The sequence below is a fragment of the Chroicocephalus ridibundus genome, chromosome 9, assembly GCF_963924245.1.
Source record: "Chroicocephalus ridibundus chromosome 9, bChrRid1.1, whole genome shotgun sequence".
Lineage (NCBI taxonomy): Eukaryota > Metazoa > Chordata > Aves > Charadriiformes > Laridae > Chroicocephalus > Chroicocephalus ridibundus.
Genome location: NC_086292.1, coordinates 41,223,649 through 41,239,557, shown reverse-complemented (window position 1 = coordinate 41,239,557; position 15,909 = coordinate 41,223,649). Strand labels below are relative to the sequence as shown.

The 15,909-nt window shown below is 57.8% G+C and overlaps 2 protein-coding genes across 2 annotated transcripts; one reads left to right on the top strand and one right to left on the bottom strand.

Annotated features, from left to right (window-relative positions):
* Positions 1 to 4,290, top strand: LOC134520758 (ras-related and estrogen-regulated growth inhibitor-like protein). Its single transcript, XM_063346530.1, is given in 6 exon segments — positions 1 to 1,109; positions 1,111 to 1,149; positions 1,151 to 1,298; positions 1,739 to 1,792; positions 2,247 to 2,323; positions 2,897 to 4,290. Coding segments are annotated over 6 exon segments (1,035 nt in total). The 5' UTR covers positions 1 to 818; the 3' UTR covers positions 3,323 to 4,290.
* A 203-nt stretch (positions 4,291 to 4,493) lies between these two features.
* PLIN1 (perilipin 1) lies at positions 4,494 to 11,872 on the bottom strand. Its single transcript, XM_063345509.1, has 9 exons — positions 11,791 to 11,872; positions 10,563 to 10,621; positions 8,969 to 9,167; positions 8,739 to 8,821; positions 8,118 to 8,370; positions 7,727 to 7,926; positions 7,027 to 7,179; positions 6,103 to 6,336; positions 4,494 to 5,589 (listed from the first exon to the last, which is right to left on the bottom strand). The coding sequence occupies exons 2-9, from the start codon at positions 10,605 to 10,607 to the stop codon at positions 5,218 to 5,220; spliced, it is 1,539 nt and encodes a 512-aa protein (XP_063201579.1). The 5' UTR covers positions 10,608 to 10,621; positions 11,791 to 11,872; the 3' UTR covers positions 4,494 to 5,217.
* Positions 11,873 to 15,909: the final 4,037 nt, after the last annotated feature.

The following is a 15,909-nucleotide window of genomic DNA, read 5'->3' as shown; positions in this document are numbered from 1 at the left end:
TCCCACCGCTCGTGAGGCAACGCTCCACCACTCATGAGATGCTCCATCACTTGTGAGACAACACTCCCATCACTTGTGAGCTGCTCCATCTCTCACAAGAGACTCCATCGCTCTTGAGATGCTGCACCACTGGTGAGGCAGCGCTTCATCACTTGTGAGATGCTCCATCACTCATCAGACAATGCTCCATCACTTGTGAGATGCTGCACCACTTGTGCGCTCCATCACTCATGAGATGCTCCCACCACTCATGAGACAACACTCCATGACTTGTGAGATGCTCCCGCGCTCACAAGAGCCTCCATCTCTCGTGAGATGCTGCACCACTTGTGAAACAATGCTCCATCACTTGTGAGATGCTCCATCCCTCAGGAGACAATGTTCCATCACTTGTGAGATGCTCCGTCACTCGCCAGACAACGCTCCATCACTTGCGAGATGCTGCACAGCTTGTGAAACACGGCTTCGTCACTCGTGAGACGCTCCATCACTCGTGAGAAAATGCTCCATCACTCGTGAGATGCTCCATCCCTCACAAGAGACTCCATCTCTCATGAGACGCTTCATCACTTGTGACACACTCCATTACTCATGAGACAAAGCTCCATCACTTGTGAGACGCTGCACCACCTGTGAGATGCTGCACCGCTTGTGAAGCAATGCCCTGGCACTTGTGAGATGCTCCACCACTTGTGCAATAACACTGCATCACTTGCGAGTTGCGCCATCACTCACGAGATGCTCCACCACTCGTGAGACACTCCACCGCTCCTCACAGGCAGCTGCGTGGTCACCGTGGGGAAGGAACAAGGGGCTTCATGGCCCTGCCAAGGGACAGCATGCTCGAGGCGCAGGCGTGGGCAGCCTGCTGGGATGCGGTTTGTGGAGCAGCTGGTGCAGCCAGACGGTGCTTCCCGGCCGCCTGCCGTGCCGGGGGATGGCAGTGCTGGCTCTGGGCGCTGACGTACGTTAGTGACGATCTGAGTGATAACAGAGTTCTTCATCTGGCTGCCCGCAGCTCTGGCTGCACCGCCCCTGCGGGGAGGGGTATGGCCCTCGCCGGTCCCCTGGGTGCCTTGGGAAGCGCTGGCTCCTCGGCTGCGCGGAGAGGAGTCGCAGACGCCGCTGGGACCGCCGACGAGGCACAACCGCTCTTGGCATGGGGCTCCGGCTCCCGCTGCGCCGGAGCGCCAGCTTCACCCCCGACCACCCTGCCCTCATGGAGGTGCCTGGCCCCACCGCCCTGAAGATGGAAGCAAACGTCCTCGTTATGGGAGCGGACAACGTGGGGAAATCAGGTAAGAACCGACCGTGAGCTGGGAGCAGGGGGCTCCCAGGCAGGGAGACCTGCTTCTCTCATCCAAAAAAGGGCTGAAACCTCCGCTGCAGCTTTTGGAAAACAAGCTGCAGAGAGCAGCCCCACAGAGCAGGCTGGTGAGATGGGGCTGAGCTCTCGGCTGCGGTGGTGATCCCAGGCGGGGAAGCTGAGCGCAACCTTGCAGGCAGCGGGCGAGGGACGGGGAAGGTTATTTTCCACTGAGCTGTGGTTTGCTGATGCTCTGGTTCATGCCGTGCCTCCGCTCTCCTCGCAGACCTGCCGAGGGCTGGGAGAAAACCCGAGGTCATTCCTGCTAGTGGGAGTTTACAAGGGGATGGTGCCTGACTCTGCTCTGGATTTAAGAAGGAAAATCCTTCAGGTTTAGGGTTATTCTGACGATGCTCATTCTTCCCTCTGCAGCTCTGACTGTGCGTTTCCTCACTCGGCGCTTTATCGGGGAGTACGGAGACATGGGTGAGTGCCAGGCCAGGACCAGGCCGGTTCCCATTAGGGACTGGGGTCAGGAGGTGATCCAGCTTCTGCCTGCAGGATTTCATTGCTTCCCATCCTCTCCTGCCTTTCTTCAGAGCCTTTACCTGCTCCCGGGGGGTTCGGTGGTTGTAGTTGCTCAGTGACCCATCTCTGCTCTAGAACTGCTTCTCTGGGTGCCATAGGTCCGTGGTGGCAGCTGGTGGCACCAGTGTGCCTGGACTGCACGCTGGGGCGGGGGCAGGCTGGGGCAGACACAACACCCATGCTCTGCATGGTTGTTACTGTGCAAAAAGAGCCCCCAGACCTTGCCTCGTAGAGCACGGTCTCCCAGGGTGGACGTGACAGGCTTGTCCCCAGGAGGGGAAGATCTGGGTTGAGGGAGCTGTCTCTTGGGTCCGTGAAGACCAATGAGATCTTCATTCTCATTTTTTGGCAGAATTCATCTACAGCCACAACCTGACCGTGGATGGCCGAGAGATTCTCTTCCACATCTGGGATGTCCCCAATTCCCAGGTGAGAGGGCTCTGCTCCCGTCAACCCGTTTTCACCCTGGAGAGAAAAAACCCCTTTACTAAAAGTTACACGGGGGGAACCATAGGCTGGGAGCTCCAGCTGAGCAGAACTCTTGCGTCAGATGGTTTGTAGGCAACCAAACCCTTTTTGCCTGCAGAGCACAGGGCAGCAGCATTGCTGGCAGGGTAGCAATAGTCACCGTAGCCCGTGGACCTCTGACTGAAGATGTTGGGGCTGAAGCACTAACATTATCAGCCCAGATTGAGCATAGGACCATGCTAATGAAGTGGAAGTGGCGCCCTGAGGTTGCCATGCTGTTATCAGCCGCAGCCTGCAGTGCTTGCCAGCTGGGTGATAAGTGAGGACAGTGATGCTGAATCCCAGATCACGTCTCCATGGTGAGGTCTGCCAGGTCCTGCTCTGCCTTCCTCAGTGCTCCTCTTTCTCTCCACCCTTCTGCTGCTGCTCATTAGCCATCCCTCTCCTGATGGGCTCAGGATCGCCGTGCCCTGTGCTAGGAGGTGTGGAGGGAGGGAAACCGGGTAAAGAAACCTTCCTTTTCTCTTTCCCTAGGAGCAGGCGGAGGAGGGCTCCTCGGAGGAGAAGCGAATCCAGTGGGCAGACAGCTTTGTTCTGGTCTACAGCATCTGCGACCGTGCCAGCTTCAACATCCTGCCCCTCAAAATCCAGTTCATCAAGGCGTCCAAGGAGGGGCAGAATCAGGAGAAGGTGCCCATTGTCATTGTGGGCAACAAACGGGACCTGCACCACCAGCGGGTGGTATCCAGCGAGGAGGGTCGGCTTCTGGCCCTCTCTTTAGACTGTGGTTTCTACGAGGTCTCTGCAGCTGAGGCTTATCATGGGGCCCTCATGGTCTTCCATGGACTGGCCGAGCGCATCCCCGACACCAAACTGGCAATGAAAAAGGGTACAGGGATTCGTGGCATCGTCAAGACCATGTCGGCTGTGTTCGCCCGCAAGCGAACGGACTCCCTCTGAGCTACGGCGTGGGTGTTGCTTCTCTCTCTGCCTGCCTGGCTAGACCAAGCTTCCTCCCTCGCACGGAGGTGGTGCGTGTGTTTCCATAAGTACGATGGGTTCCTCGCTGTCCTTCTAATGTCAGGGTCTGTGTGTCTTGCCATACACAGCTGGTGCAGCTGAGGACTGTAGTGCCTTCCTCTTGGCTCCGTGATGGGGCAGAGTCTCTATTCTTTGCCATACCAGCTTTTTAGGTGCCTCCTGCTTTCTCCTTTCGTCCTCCAACACTGGAAACTACCAGGTGATTTTGCCGCCGCTCCAGGCAGCATCATCCCCGTGCTGTTGGTGAGCAGGGAGGACATGCCGCTTCTGCCGAGCTCCCTGTCCCGCGGCTCCTACCCTGGGATCCTCATTCCTGTTTAACGCTCATCAGGGTCCTCTCTGGTAACCCTGGAGCACCCGTGAGCTGGCAAGGCAGGGGTCTCTCCGCCAAGGAGCCATTGGCGGTTCCCATGTGTGGATCACCGTGTCCGAGTGTCCCAGAGCCCGCAGCACCAGGCTGACCCCAGAAGACCTCGGTGAGGGCTGACACCTCCCATCCCACCCGCCTTGCTTTTGAACCATCCTGCTCCTGGTTCTCTCTCCCACTGCTTCCACCGATTGTAGCAGTTTCCCTTGTCCAAGCGCTGTATGGGCTGCGCCAGGGAAAAACCAGGCATGTGGCTCATTCCCAGGGTGGGGAATCGCACTGTACGCTTTCCCAAGCCACTCCTTCTGTAAGGCTGCTTGTCCCCGGGGAGAAAGGGAGGTGGGGAAGGGGGTCACCGGGCTCATCACTGAACCCTTCTGCTGCTGGAAGGTTTTTCCCTGCCTCTCCCCAAACCCTTCCCCTGGTGCGCCTGGGAAAGCAGCGTGTTGTGTGTGCGGTACGGACACTGATTTCTCTGCTGTGTTCTTCTGGAAATGCAATAAATTGTCTTTGGCAGGAAGCCCCCGGCTCCTTGGGGCTGTGAATTTGTACTCGAGGCATGGGAAGAGACACGTACTGTGCTGGGCATGAGGACCCGCTGTCCCTGCCGCAGCGACCCGAGGATGAGTTTCCCATACCCTCTCCCTCGGCCCTGGGTTGGGTACCTCGCCCCACTCTGCTTCCTTGTGTTGGTGGCTTGCTCTCGTTAAGCAGCCGAGCAGATGGGGCAAGCGGCAGGTCGGCAAGGTTTATTATTGCAGCAGATACAACAAGGTGTTGCAGGAAGCCAGGGAGTCCTGCGGGAGAGAGGGGCTCCAGGAGCTCCACCTGTTGTCACCAGTCTTCTTCCTGACCCCACCATCCATCCCCCATCAACTGGGGGTGGGTGCCCAGGGCTTTCCGACTCGTGAGTCCTGCTGGTTAGTGGGGATCCTCAGCTCCTCCACCGAGGAGCAATCTGTGGCCAGGGATGGGCCCTGCAAGGTGTGATGAAGGGAGAAAGGATGGGGAACCAGGCTTGCTATGGTGATTTTGGATGGTTTTGCTGTCCTTCCTGCTCTGTCTCAGTACTGTTCTCAACATGTAGCCCATCTAAGTCCATGCTATCTAAGCTATAGGGACCACAGTAGCCCAGTGCCGGGCGTGGCTGGTCCCTTTTTCTCTTTTCTGGTCTCACTGCTCTTCCTGCATCTCCTTCCCCTCTCTGTTCTCCTCTGGTCCCACCTCCCTCTACCTTCTCCTTCCACCAACAGGGCTTTTGTCTGCCTTTATTCCCCCATCCTGGCCCTGATACACTCCAGAAGATGACATCCCATGGCATGTCTACCGCTTTGAGCTCCTGTCCCAGTACAGGGGTGTGTGCGGGCGGCTGGCGGGGGCCCAGGTGAAGCGTGCTGCGGGGGGACTAGAGGGGGGCTGGGATGCGCTCGTCGTCCTCCCCACCGGCTCAGTCCTTCTTGAAGGCAGGGCTGTAGAGGTTGCCGTAGTAAGCCCGGCTGTACATGGCCTCGGGGCTGAAGCGGTAGGAGCCCTCGCTCACCCGCCTGTTGTAGGGGGCAAAGGCGGATTTCCGCGGGAGGGGGCACTCAGGCTCGAAGGCAGGGCTGCGGTAGAGGTTATGCCGCAGGAAGAGGGGGTCCTCGAGCCCCAGGAAGGAGAGGGGGTGATGGCCGCGGTACAGCCGCCAGTCACCCCTTAGCTGGGACTTCTCCTCGGCGGAGGGGGTGGTAGGCTTGGCATCCTCCTCCTTCTGCTCCGTCTCCGGGTTGGGCTTACTGCTGCTGGCTGCCTCCTCTTCCTTTGCTGACTGCCTGCGGAGCTGAGAGGTGGGGTGAGCACCCAGCCAGGCTATACCCGCCTGCCAGCCATGCTCTCCCTGTGCTACACAGCCCCCCCAGAACTAGGGGGACCTTAGGACAAGCCAGTTTGCCCCCTGAGAGGTCCCCAGTGCGGGGGGAGTGGGTGGCTGCAGCACCCAGGCGGCTGCAGTGGAGACACGATCCCAGGGGAGCAGCGGGGTGGGGGAAAGGAGAGGAGACATGGTCTCAGCCTGAACTTTCACCTTCCCAGGAATTTGTGGTCGCACCCTGGCTTGGGAGCAAAGCCTATGAAGGTGCCACCACTGTCCGACCTGCTGGCTCTATGTGGGGGACTCATCGTCATGGCTTGGGGGATGCTCAGGAGGAGGGTGGGACGGCAGTCTCCCAGCTGCATCCCATCTCCCCACTCTGGTACCTCCTGGCACTGCCCGGCACTATGGAGTGCTCATGGGAGGAGGCTGGGCAAAATGGGGTTTGCTGGAGGTGGATGGACCTGGCTGGGACAAACTCACCGGCACGTAGCTGTACAGGGTGCCTAGCAGATGCTTGGGGGCACTGACGAGGGTCCCCCCGAGAGCATCCACTGTCTCCATGGCCTTGGACAGCCGTCGCGGGGTGAAGAGGATCAACCCCTCCGCCGCATCCCAGGCCACCGCTGGGACCTTCTTCACACTGGAGATGCCGGAGGCACAGGCGGTTTGCAGGTTGTGAGCCACGCTGCCCACTAGCCCGGGGCCGTCCCCTGCCTGCAGAGAGAAACCAGCTCAGCTACCGTCCCCGTCCCACCAGCCCCTCTGGGCAGGACAGGGGTGGCCCTGGGCTCCCCATCCCCTCCGCAGCTCAAAGCCCCAGTGCTTTTGGCTGGCTGCTTTGCAAAAGCCACCCCAGTCCTTCGCAGCAGGGTCGTTCCCTCCGGCTGCCCCCACTCCCAGGCCCCCGGGGACCCCCCGCCCTGGGCTGCGCTTCCGCTGCCGGCAGAGGTGAAGGGCAGCGACCCCGACCTGCCGCTTCCCGTCCCCGCATCCCAGCGGAGCCGATGTCGGGGACCGTTCCCAGCCCCACCGGCTCACGCCACCCCTCGCTGCTGGGACAATGGGAGAGGGGATTTTTTGGGGTTCTTCAGGGGCCTGGTGCTGACACCCCACAGGAGCAAAGGAGTCTTGGATATACAAGCCAGGGTGACCCTGCCCAGCGCAGAGGCTGCCCACAGCCCCCAGCTTTGCGGGGGTCAGGAACGGGGGATGCTTGGTGCTGCCTCCGGTCCCCCTTCCAACCCGTCCTCACCTCCTCCAAGCCACAGCTCCTGCCACAATTCAGGAGGGATGGGGGCCGGGTCCCCAGGGGTACGGGGGGAACATCCCTCATGCTGGCATAGTCCATGGGCAGGAGGATGCTTTGGGGTGCCCCCATTTCACTGCCCCCCCTTTTCTCCATACCTCCTTGGTGTGGTTGTTGTCTTTCTTCCCCGCCTTCTCCTGCTTCTGCTCCGGCACCTTGCTCTGCCGCCGGCTCAGCCAGCCGGCCGTGGTGCTCTGCCCATCACCGTGGACCCGTGGCGCCTCAGGCACGCTTGGCTTGGCCAGGTTGCCCTGGAAGGGGAGCAAAATGCCACTGCCCGTGGGGAGGGCTGGTAGGTCCCATCTGCCCCATGCTGTTAGCCTGAGGATTTCACGGGGTCCTGGGGTGTGCCGGGAGCAGAGAGGTTCATTTATGCATGTGGGAAGAAACCCCGGGGGCAGTGGGGAGCTCTGGGATTTAGGCACAGGCCACGGAAGGGGTCCCCACCACAGCGGTGGGTGGGAGAGGAGGGACACGTCCTTCTCTCCATCCTCTCTGGGCCTCCAGAGGGTCTTTTTGCTTTAGTGAGGATGTTATGGCAAGGCCATAAATCAAAAATATACATTGGGAGCCAGCTAAAAATAGCTCATCCTGCTAACATGGTACAAGGCTGTGTGTGAATGTGCCGCAGGAACTGCTGGCCCCGGCTTGTCCCGCTGAGCGGGGGAAACCAACAGCGTTCACCACTCCGCTCTTGGATGTGCTCCAAGGAGGCTGAAATATCTCACCCCAAAGCAGAATGAGCCCAAAAGAAGGTACGGGGGAGCAGGAACCTGGCAGGTGGGTTTTGGCACTCACCAGGATGGGGATCCAGGTGGCCAGCTCCTGCCCTTTGGCTTTGGCACGCTGGAGGCTTTGGGTGGTTTGCTGGTAAGCGCGGTGGGAGACAGTGCTAACCAAGGCGCCAATCCGGCCCAGGGTGCTGGGAGTGCTGGGAGCACTGGGCTGCTGCTGGGAGACCTTTACCGCTGATGCACGTGTCTCTTTGGGCTTCTGATCTAAAGGCAGAAGAACACAGGCAGAAGAGCGGTGGAGGGGTTACGTCCTGGTGGGACAACCCTCCTAGGCAGCCCTGTGCCAAAACCCAGGGGTTTCCTCCCACCACGTGCACCCCATGAGCAAGGTGCCACCCCGGGAACATCCAGCCCTCCCCAGACACCTTCAGATGAGATTTGGGCATCAGGACTACCTGCTTCTTCATCCTCCTCTGGCAGCAGGTACTCCATCAGCTTCTCCAGCCCTCCCAGGGCCGTGTCGACCCCCGCGGCTGCCATCTGGCTCACTGAGTTCCTCCTCGTGTACTTTGCTGTTGTTTCCACAGTGCTCTTGGTGGCCTCATAGCCCTCCGCTGCCAGCTCCATGATCTTATCCATGGAGTTGCCAATGGTGCTTTTGGCACTTTGCAGGGGGGTGGAGATAGTGCCCTTCAGTTCTGATGCAAGCTGCAGGTGCAGAGGTGGAGAACAGTCCTGCTGGTGTGCTCAGGGTGGCATGGGACAGCTGGACAGACCACGGGGGCCCTAGCCATGGCCACGCGAGCAGACAGCCCCAAGAGGGGCATAAGAGCTCTCTTCAGCTGGGAGAGCTGGAGGGACTTCGCAGGGATAGGACATAGCATGCTGTTGACCTATATTTGGGAGGGTTCCAACCACCCCGTGGGCTGCAGGAGCCCCTGGAGGAGGCCTTGCTTGGAGGTGCTGCACTGTTTTCCCCCTGAGCAGCCCATCACCATCCAGAAACAAGCCCAGAGACATCTTGTGAGCTCTGCAGAGGGGTCAGGCGATCCCAGACTGTCCCACCTGTGACTTACCTTGTCGACAGGGTACTGGAGGGCAGGGATCTTCTCCTCCAGGTGGTCCAAGCCCCGGCAAGCCAAGTTGTTAGCCACGGCAACTGCCTTGGGCAAAAGCATGGTGGTGGGTTGGTGAGAAAAGCTCCTGGCCTGTGCCAGGGGTCCCTCACGCTAGTACCAGTGCTGTCCCACCAAGGGAAGTTCTGGTGCTTCCCCCCCACCGTGTCCCCCCCAGTGGATGGACTCACACTGAGGCTCCAGCCTGCGCACCACGGGCTCCACACCCCACATGGCCAAGGCGCTGGCACCCTGCACGCCCCGCTCGTAGACCTCGCACACCGAGGCCATGAGCGGGTGGGCCTCCTTGGTGCTGACATAGGTGCGCTGGAGGCTTTCGCAGGTCGAGCTCACCACTGGCAGCTGCAGGACCCTCTGGAGCACGTTCTCCTGCGCATGGTAGATGGGCATTAGTTAGCCAACCGCCCTTCCCTGAGGAATGCCCCATCTCCCGCACACCAGTGGCATTTGGTGTGTTGGAGTGACCACAGAGGACCTCAGGTCACACTGGAGGAGGAGGGCATTTCTCAGACCCCATTGAGGGTCTCCCAGCTAGGTTGCGTACGACACAGCTGTGGACAACCAGGCTGGCTGTTGCTGCTGAAGGAGCAGGGGCACCACAGGCAGTGTCAGAGGGGTGACGGTCCCCACTCCCCCCATTTCCCAAGCCCAACTGTCCAGGAGCTCCCCCCTCTGGCTTTCCACCCCGCTCTGCTTCTTCTTCCGTCTGACCCAGCCCTTGCTCCTAGCCTTGAACTAGCAAAGTCCATTTTGCCTATGTGGCACCTCTGTCCTCTCACCAGTGTGAGAAGCAAGGGACAGAGAACTCAAAAAGGAAAAGGGGAGAGGAGCGGGTCTGTCCTTGACGGCACAGAGGGCTTTGGTAGGACCCATTGCTGTAGGAAGAGGGCACCAGAGCTCTCCCGAGGCACAAGGCACAGCATCCCCACACCCTGCCAGCACGGGTGACGTGGGATGCCAGTGTAAACCAGCACAGCTGACAACTGTGTGTGCTGCCAGTGCCAGAGCACGGCTGCAGGTAGGTCCCTCAATGCTGGGTGAGGATAAACGTGCAGCTCCAACCCCTGCTCTGTTCCTACGCTCGCCTGGCGCCCACCTGGTGAGGTGAGACAACCGAGAGATGCTGCAGCCCCAGGGGCGGGATGGGGCAAACATTGGCTCATCGCAGCAGCCATGAGGGAAGCGCTTTTTGGGTTGCATGGGGCAGAGCAGAAGAAAACGCTGAGCCTTCCCCTGATCACCAGTGGACGAGAGGCTGAGTTTGGCTTCATGTCCCACTTCTGACCATGACTGGACTGTGAATCTGCATGCCTGATAAAAACTATATTGTTTTGTGCTGTGTTGTGCTAATTTTGGCTTGGCGTGGAGCCAGCCCTCTCACAAATCCCGCGGTTCAGCAGTCCCGGGGCTCGGGCTGCTCGGAGCAGCACTGCATCCACAGCAGCACGACTGCTGGAGCTTTGGGGTCCGCAGCGGGGACACAGGCGAAGGACAGGCGCTGCCGGCAGATATCACCGAAGGCTTGCATCGCCCAGGGTTAACTTTCTTGATTCTGAACTATTTAATTTTCAAGCATGCCAAAGGTTTTATCCTTTCCCTTTGCTGATGCTCTATATTATTGCAGGTAAAGATCCATATAAAGATAACAGGGGGACATGTGGGACAGCATCAGATGTGACTCGTGTTCATCCGGCAGAGCCGGTATGAGCTACCTGTCGCCCTTGGTGCGCTCTGCCCTCCCCTCTCTCCCTCCTCCCCACCCACCTTGGCGCTTCCATTCTGCAGAGACTGATTCTTCTTCACCGTCATCGCCACGCGTCCACCTGCAAAGCCAAGTTGGGAGCCGCAGACCCCACTGCGAAGGCAGGGCTGGGCTCGGGCTCCCCCCACTCACTCCTGCACTCCGTCCCCCCCCGAGCGCGGCGGGTCCGGGAGCTGGGCTGAGACACACACCTCCCATGGGGGCGATGGATGCGGCGTTGCCTAACACTTGACTTTTTACCAGCTGAGCTGTACGAACAGTGATGCCACGCAGCCCTCCCCTCCTAGTGTGTCTTAACACCCAAAGATGCAAAGAATTAGTTGAGAGGCATCTAGTTTGGAGGAGCTACGGCACAAGGTAGGATAAAGGCAGAGCTATAAAGCAAACTCAGAGCAACCGGGATACTAATAGATGTACGCGGGGCCAGGGTGAGAGATGCAGGGTGGGAGACGCAGGGTGAGAAGGGGTAAGGCGTCAGGACAGGAGCAGAGAGAGGAGCTGTGGGTCGGGATGTGATGAGCTGCCCAGCCGTGGTCAGCATCTCCCTCCCTCGCATCTGCTGCTCGTGATGCCAGCGCCCGTCCCTGCACTTTCCACCTGTTTCCATCACAACCCGTCAGCTCCCACACCCGCGCAACTGGGAGGTGGAGCCAGCTGCAAAACATGGCGGGGGCAAAAGAGAAGAGAAGAGAAGGCTGAGGGGAGACCTTATTACAAGTATCTAAAGGGTGGGTTCAAGGAGGATGGAGCCAGACTCTTTTCAGTGGTTCCCAGTAAGAGGACGAGGGGTAACGGGCACAAGCTGGAACATAGGAAGTTCCGATCAAATATGAGGAAAAACTTCTTTACGGCGAGGGTGACAGAGCACGGGAACAGGCTGCCCAGGGAGGTTGTGGAGTCCCCTTCTCTGGAGACTTTCAAGACCCGCCTGGATGCAGTCCTGAGTAATGTGCCCTGGGCAATCCTGCTTTAGCAGGGGCGTTGGACTAGATGATCTCTAGAGGTCCCTTCCAACTCTGAAATTCCGTGATTCCATGAAAAGCACAGCAAAACACCTGTCTTCACTGCTCCCAGCTGGGTGACACCCGAAAGCACAGCTCCAGCTCCCACCCCCGGCACAGACCCCCTTTTCTCAGCAGCAGATGAAACTCAGGAGATTTAGGGAGAGGGGGTGATCCCTGCTCTCACCCCTCAGGTCCCCGGAGCGCCCGGTGGGGACAGGCTACTCACCGAGGGACCCAGCAGAGCAGGAGCAGAAGGTGGTGGCTGCACTGTCCCTTCGCCTGGTTCCTCTGCGAGCGATGTGCGGTGCCCTGGCCACTACCACCACGAGGCCCCACCTCCCAGTTGCGCGGGTTTGTGAGCTGACGGGTTGTGGTGGAAACTGGCCAAAGATCTCCCTGAAGCCACCGTAATTTGGAACAGATGACGGCAGAAAATCCCCTTCGTCGTCCTCCATGCAGAGCCCAGAAGCTGCGGCACAGCTGGAATCCACCAGGATTTAATGCTGCGCCACCAAAAGAAGATGAAAAGAAGTGACCCTTGGACCTCATCACCTCAAAAGCAATAGATGGTGAGCAGCCAGGGAGAAGGTGAGGAGTCAGGCAGGGTTTGTTATGCACAACGGGAGGAGAATGAATGCGGATGAGATTAAAACCTTCCTGTATTTCTATAGCTTGTGTTATCACCCGTGGTGGACCAGGATCCTACCCTGTTGGGAAACACAACACAGACCAAGAACATAGTTTTTCTCCCCAGGAGAGTTCACTAAGCACAGGGAGCAGAAGGCAGACATGGGGGACACGTCCTGCACAAAGCAATCTAGTTTAGCCAGGCCTGCAATTTCTAAAAGAATCCACCAAGGATTTTGGCGAGGAGGCTTTTAGCTGAGGGTCAGGGCAGACATTGCATTAGGAAAGCTCTAGGCATTTAGAGTGGAAAGAAATGGAGGAAAAAATTAGGTTGGAATTGTTCTCTGGAAGTCACCTCATCCAATTCTTGCTCAAAACTAGATGAGGCTGCTCAAGGTCTTATCCAGGCAAGTCTCAAAAATCTCCAGGGATAAGATTCCCATCTCTCTGGGGCCCAGCTCTAGTGCTAACCATGCTGATGATAAACCTTATGTCCAACTGGAATTTCCTTGGTTGCAATTTCTGCCTGCCACCTCTGTGCACCTCTGAGCAGAGTTTATGCTCCAGTCCACGCTGGTATGATGTGTGCTCCATGCCCCTAAGTGTCTTACCCTCCTGATGATCCTCTGCTGGACTCTCTCCAGATCGTTACGATCTCTCCTGTGCTGCTGGGGCCAAAACAGGACACAGTTCCCCAGATGCAGCCTCACAAGTACTGCATGGAGAGGAGCAACTGCTCCCCTCGACCCACCGGTGATGCTCTCGCCACTGTTGCTCTTTCGTGGCCAGCCTGCCTTGCCAACTCACACCATAATTAACAAATCCATTTGTGGTATTGATTGAAAAGAAAGAAGACACCACCTGTACGAAGCTGTGATGGGTTCTGGTTATTGACTATGGACATCATGGACGAGCCACACTGAAGAGACGAGGACAGCTTGGTGGAGGGAGGACAAATGCCAGAGGACAAAGCAATAACCGAGGGGATCAGTGCAGATGGGGGATCCAGGCAGCCTGCTGACACGAGGCTGCTGCGTGTCCTGGACCACCCGGCACGAGGCAGGGAGACCCTCGGCGTGAGGCTCAGCATCAGGGGAGGACCAAGGAGCAGAGCCAAGTCCTTGAATACCCACAGCGGATGTTCGCAGGAGATGGAGGTGTGCACCCCACACAGCTCCACGGCTCCCTGCTCCTACATGGGGTGGGAGACTTCTCAGGGATGCGGGAAAGCCCCGCACGGGAAGAAAATACCCCATTTCCACCCATAGAGCCTGGAGTTCGCTTCCAGGCTGGCAGGCCTGCCTCGCTCGCTGGGTACAGAGGCGTAGGAACGTCCTGGGCTGCCTCCAGCTCGCCGGCGGGGTGAATCACTGCTCTCCAGGCAGCGGGACAAAGGGCAGTAGCCTGCTCAAAAGTTTGTTCTCTTGGCACCGAGACATTTTCCAGCCCCGCTGGCCTTGCTAAAAGGGCATGCCAACCTTCCCTCTGCCCTGGCTGGAGTTGGGATCAACAAGACGCCACGGCCTTTGCCCTACTAACGCCTTCGCTCGTCCCCTCCCCTTCCTCGGGGGCAAAGGCTGTGCCAGCCCCCGGCTCTGCAGGGCAAAGGTACCGCAGCCTCCCCCCCCGGCCCCCGCCCCAGCCGCTCCACCCCACACCAGAAACACTTTCTGAGTTTCTGCAGGCAACGTTTAGAGCTCAGCGGATCCGCTGGGTGCAGGCAAGCTGTTTTACACCCTTGTCTCCGCAGTCTGCTCCATAGCCTTTGATATACCGCGGTGAGGGGACCAGACAGATGCCCAAAGACCCGCAGGGCATCTTTACACCTCGGGGGAGGGGGCTGGAGAGGTAACTATTTCCATGCCCTGTGGCAGGATGAGCACCCCCTAAACCACCGCTGGCAGATGTCTGTCCAGTCTCTTTTTAAGGACTGCCTTCCTGGGCATTTCATTTAGTCTTTTATTTTACTTACATTTTAAGTCACCTGTGTGACTTCATTCTCCTTTGCTGCAATATAGAGGTATCATGCCCTGGATGGATTTAGAGACCGATTTATTGCCTTCCTCTTGGCAGTCGAACTTTTAGACACTTGAAGACTTTGCACACCCTCCCCCAGTCACCTTTCCTCTACAGAACCGGTTCATTTGGTCCCCTCCTGGAGATGTTGGTTTTCAACCAGACCTTTGATCGTTCCTGCCGCTCACCTGGGAATCCCAAATGGCTCACACATTTCTTGGAATATCATACCAAGCATGGTATTAACATTAGGAAGGCCTTGTCTGTAAGCAGAGCAGAAGATTACTTTGCAACGTCCCACCCACACCACCCTCCTGTCAACTGTTACCGCTACAAAATATGTATGAGACCAGTAACTCAGAAGGAAAATCCTGCTAAATCACGGCTGAATGCTATGCTTTATACATTGTTCAGTGATATTTTGGAGCTTCCAAGTTCACAAAGCTCTTCCTGCAGGGAACAGGAGCTCACAGTAAGCTCGGTTTCAATGGTTATCCCGGCTCCATCCCTCCCCACTGCAGCTGGAGTTGTTACCCTTCACTGCCTGGAACGCACCCGCAGCAATTACGCTAAGACCAATCCAAATGCAAGGATGTTTATAAGATAATAAAATGCAGGTGCACCCGTTCCTTTCACCGTAGCTGTGCCTACGCTGGGCAGAAGGCTACAGCTCTCACCGCCGGTACCCAAGGGCAACTGATGGCAATTCTCAAAACATCATTTTGCTTCAGGGCATTTCATATGCACAGTTTGACCTGGTACTCACACAGTTACTTCGTCATGTTTTTGCAACTGAATTAGGGATTGTAAATTAGTCCGACGAATCTGGCTGCCACCTTGCTACTGCCAAAGGAAAGCTTTATAACCCAAGCGCAGCTATAGGCAACGTCTCTTTAACAGTATCATCCTTCATAAAGTTTAGAGATGGGAGGGAGGATTACACACTGGAAGGCTGTGCTGCGATACAGAGAGACCTACACAGGTTGGAGATTTGGGCAGAGAGGAACCTTATGAAATTCAATGAGGGCAAGTGTAGGGTGCTGCACCTGGGGAGGAATAACCCCCTGCACCAGTACAGGTTGGGGGCTGACCTGCTGGAGAGCAGCTCTGTGGAAAGAGACCTGGGAGTCCCGGTGGACAACAGGATGACCATGAGCCAGCAATGTGCCCTTGTGGCCAAGAAGGCCAGTGGCATCCTGGGGGGCATCCAGAAGAGTGTGGCCAGCAGGTCGAGGGAGGTCATCCTCCCCCTCTGCTCTGCCTTGGTGAGGCCGCACCTGGAGCACTGTGTCCAGTTCTGGGCTCCCCGGTTCAAGAGGGACAGGGAACTGCTGGAGAGGGGACAGCAAAGGGCTACGAAGATGATTAGGGGACTGGAACACCTCTCTTATGAAGAAAGGCTAAGGGATTTGGGTCTCTTCAGTCTCGAAAAAAGACGGCTAAGGGAGGACCTTATCAACACTTATAAATACTGAAAGGGCGGGTGTCAGGAGGATGGGGCCAGGCTCTTTTCAGTGGTGCCCAGCGACAGGACAAGAGGTAACGGGCACAAACTCGACCATAGGAAGTTCTACCTAAACATGAGGAGGAACTTCTTTCCTTTGAGGGTGGCAGAGCCCTGGCACAGGCTGCCCAGAGAGGTGGTGGAGTCTCCGTCTCTGGAGACATTCAAAACCCCCCTGGACGCGTTCCTGTGTGACCT

Excerpts from the sequence above, each read along its gene's own strand:
- PLIN1 (XM_063345509.1), bottom strand. The coding sequence starts at position 10,607 with ATGACGGTGAAGAAGAATCAGTCTCTGCAGAATGGAAGCGCCAAG. Across the intron at positions 8,822-8,968 it reads GCGCAGGCTGGAGCCTCAGT|TTGCCGTGGCTAACAACTTG; the intron begins GTGAGTCCATCC and ends TGCCCAAGGCAG. Across the intron at positions 7,180-7,726 it reads CCACCTGGATCCCCATCCTG|GGCAACCTGGCCAAGCCAAG; the intron begins GTGAGTGCCAAA and ends CTCCCCTTCCAG.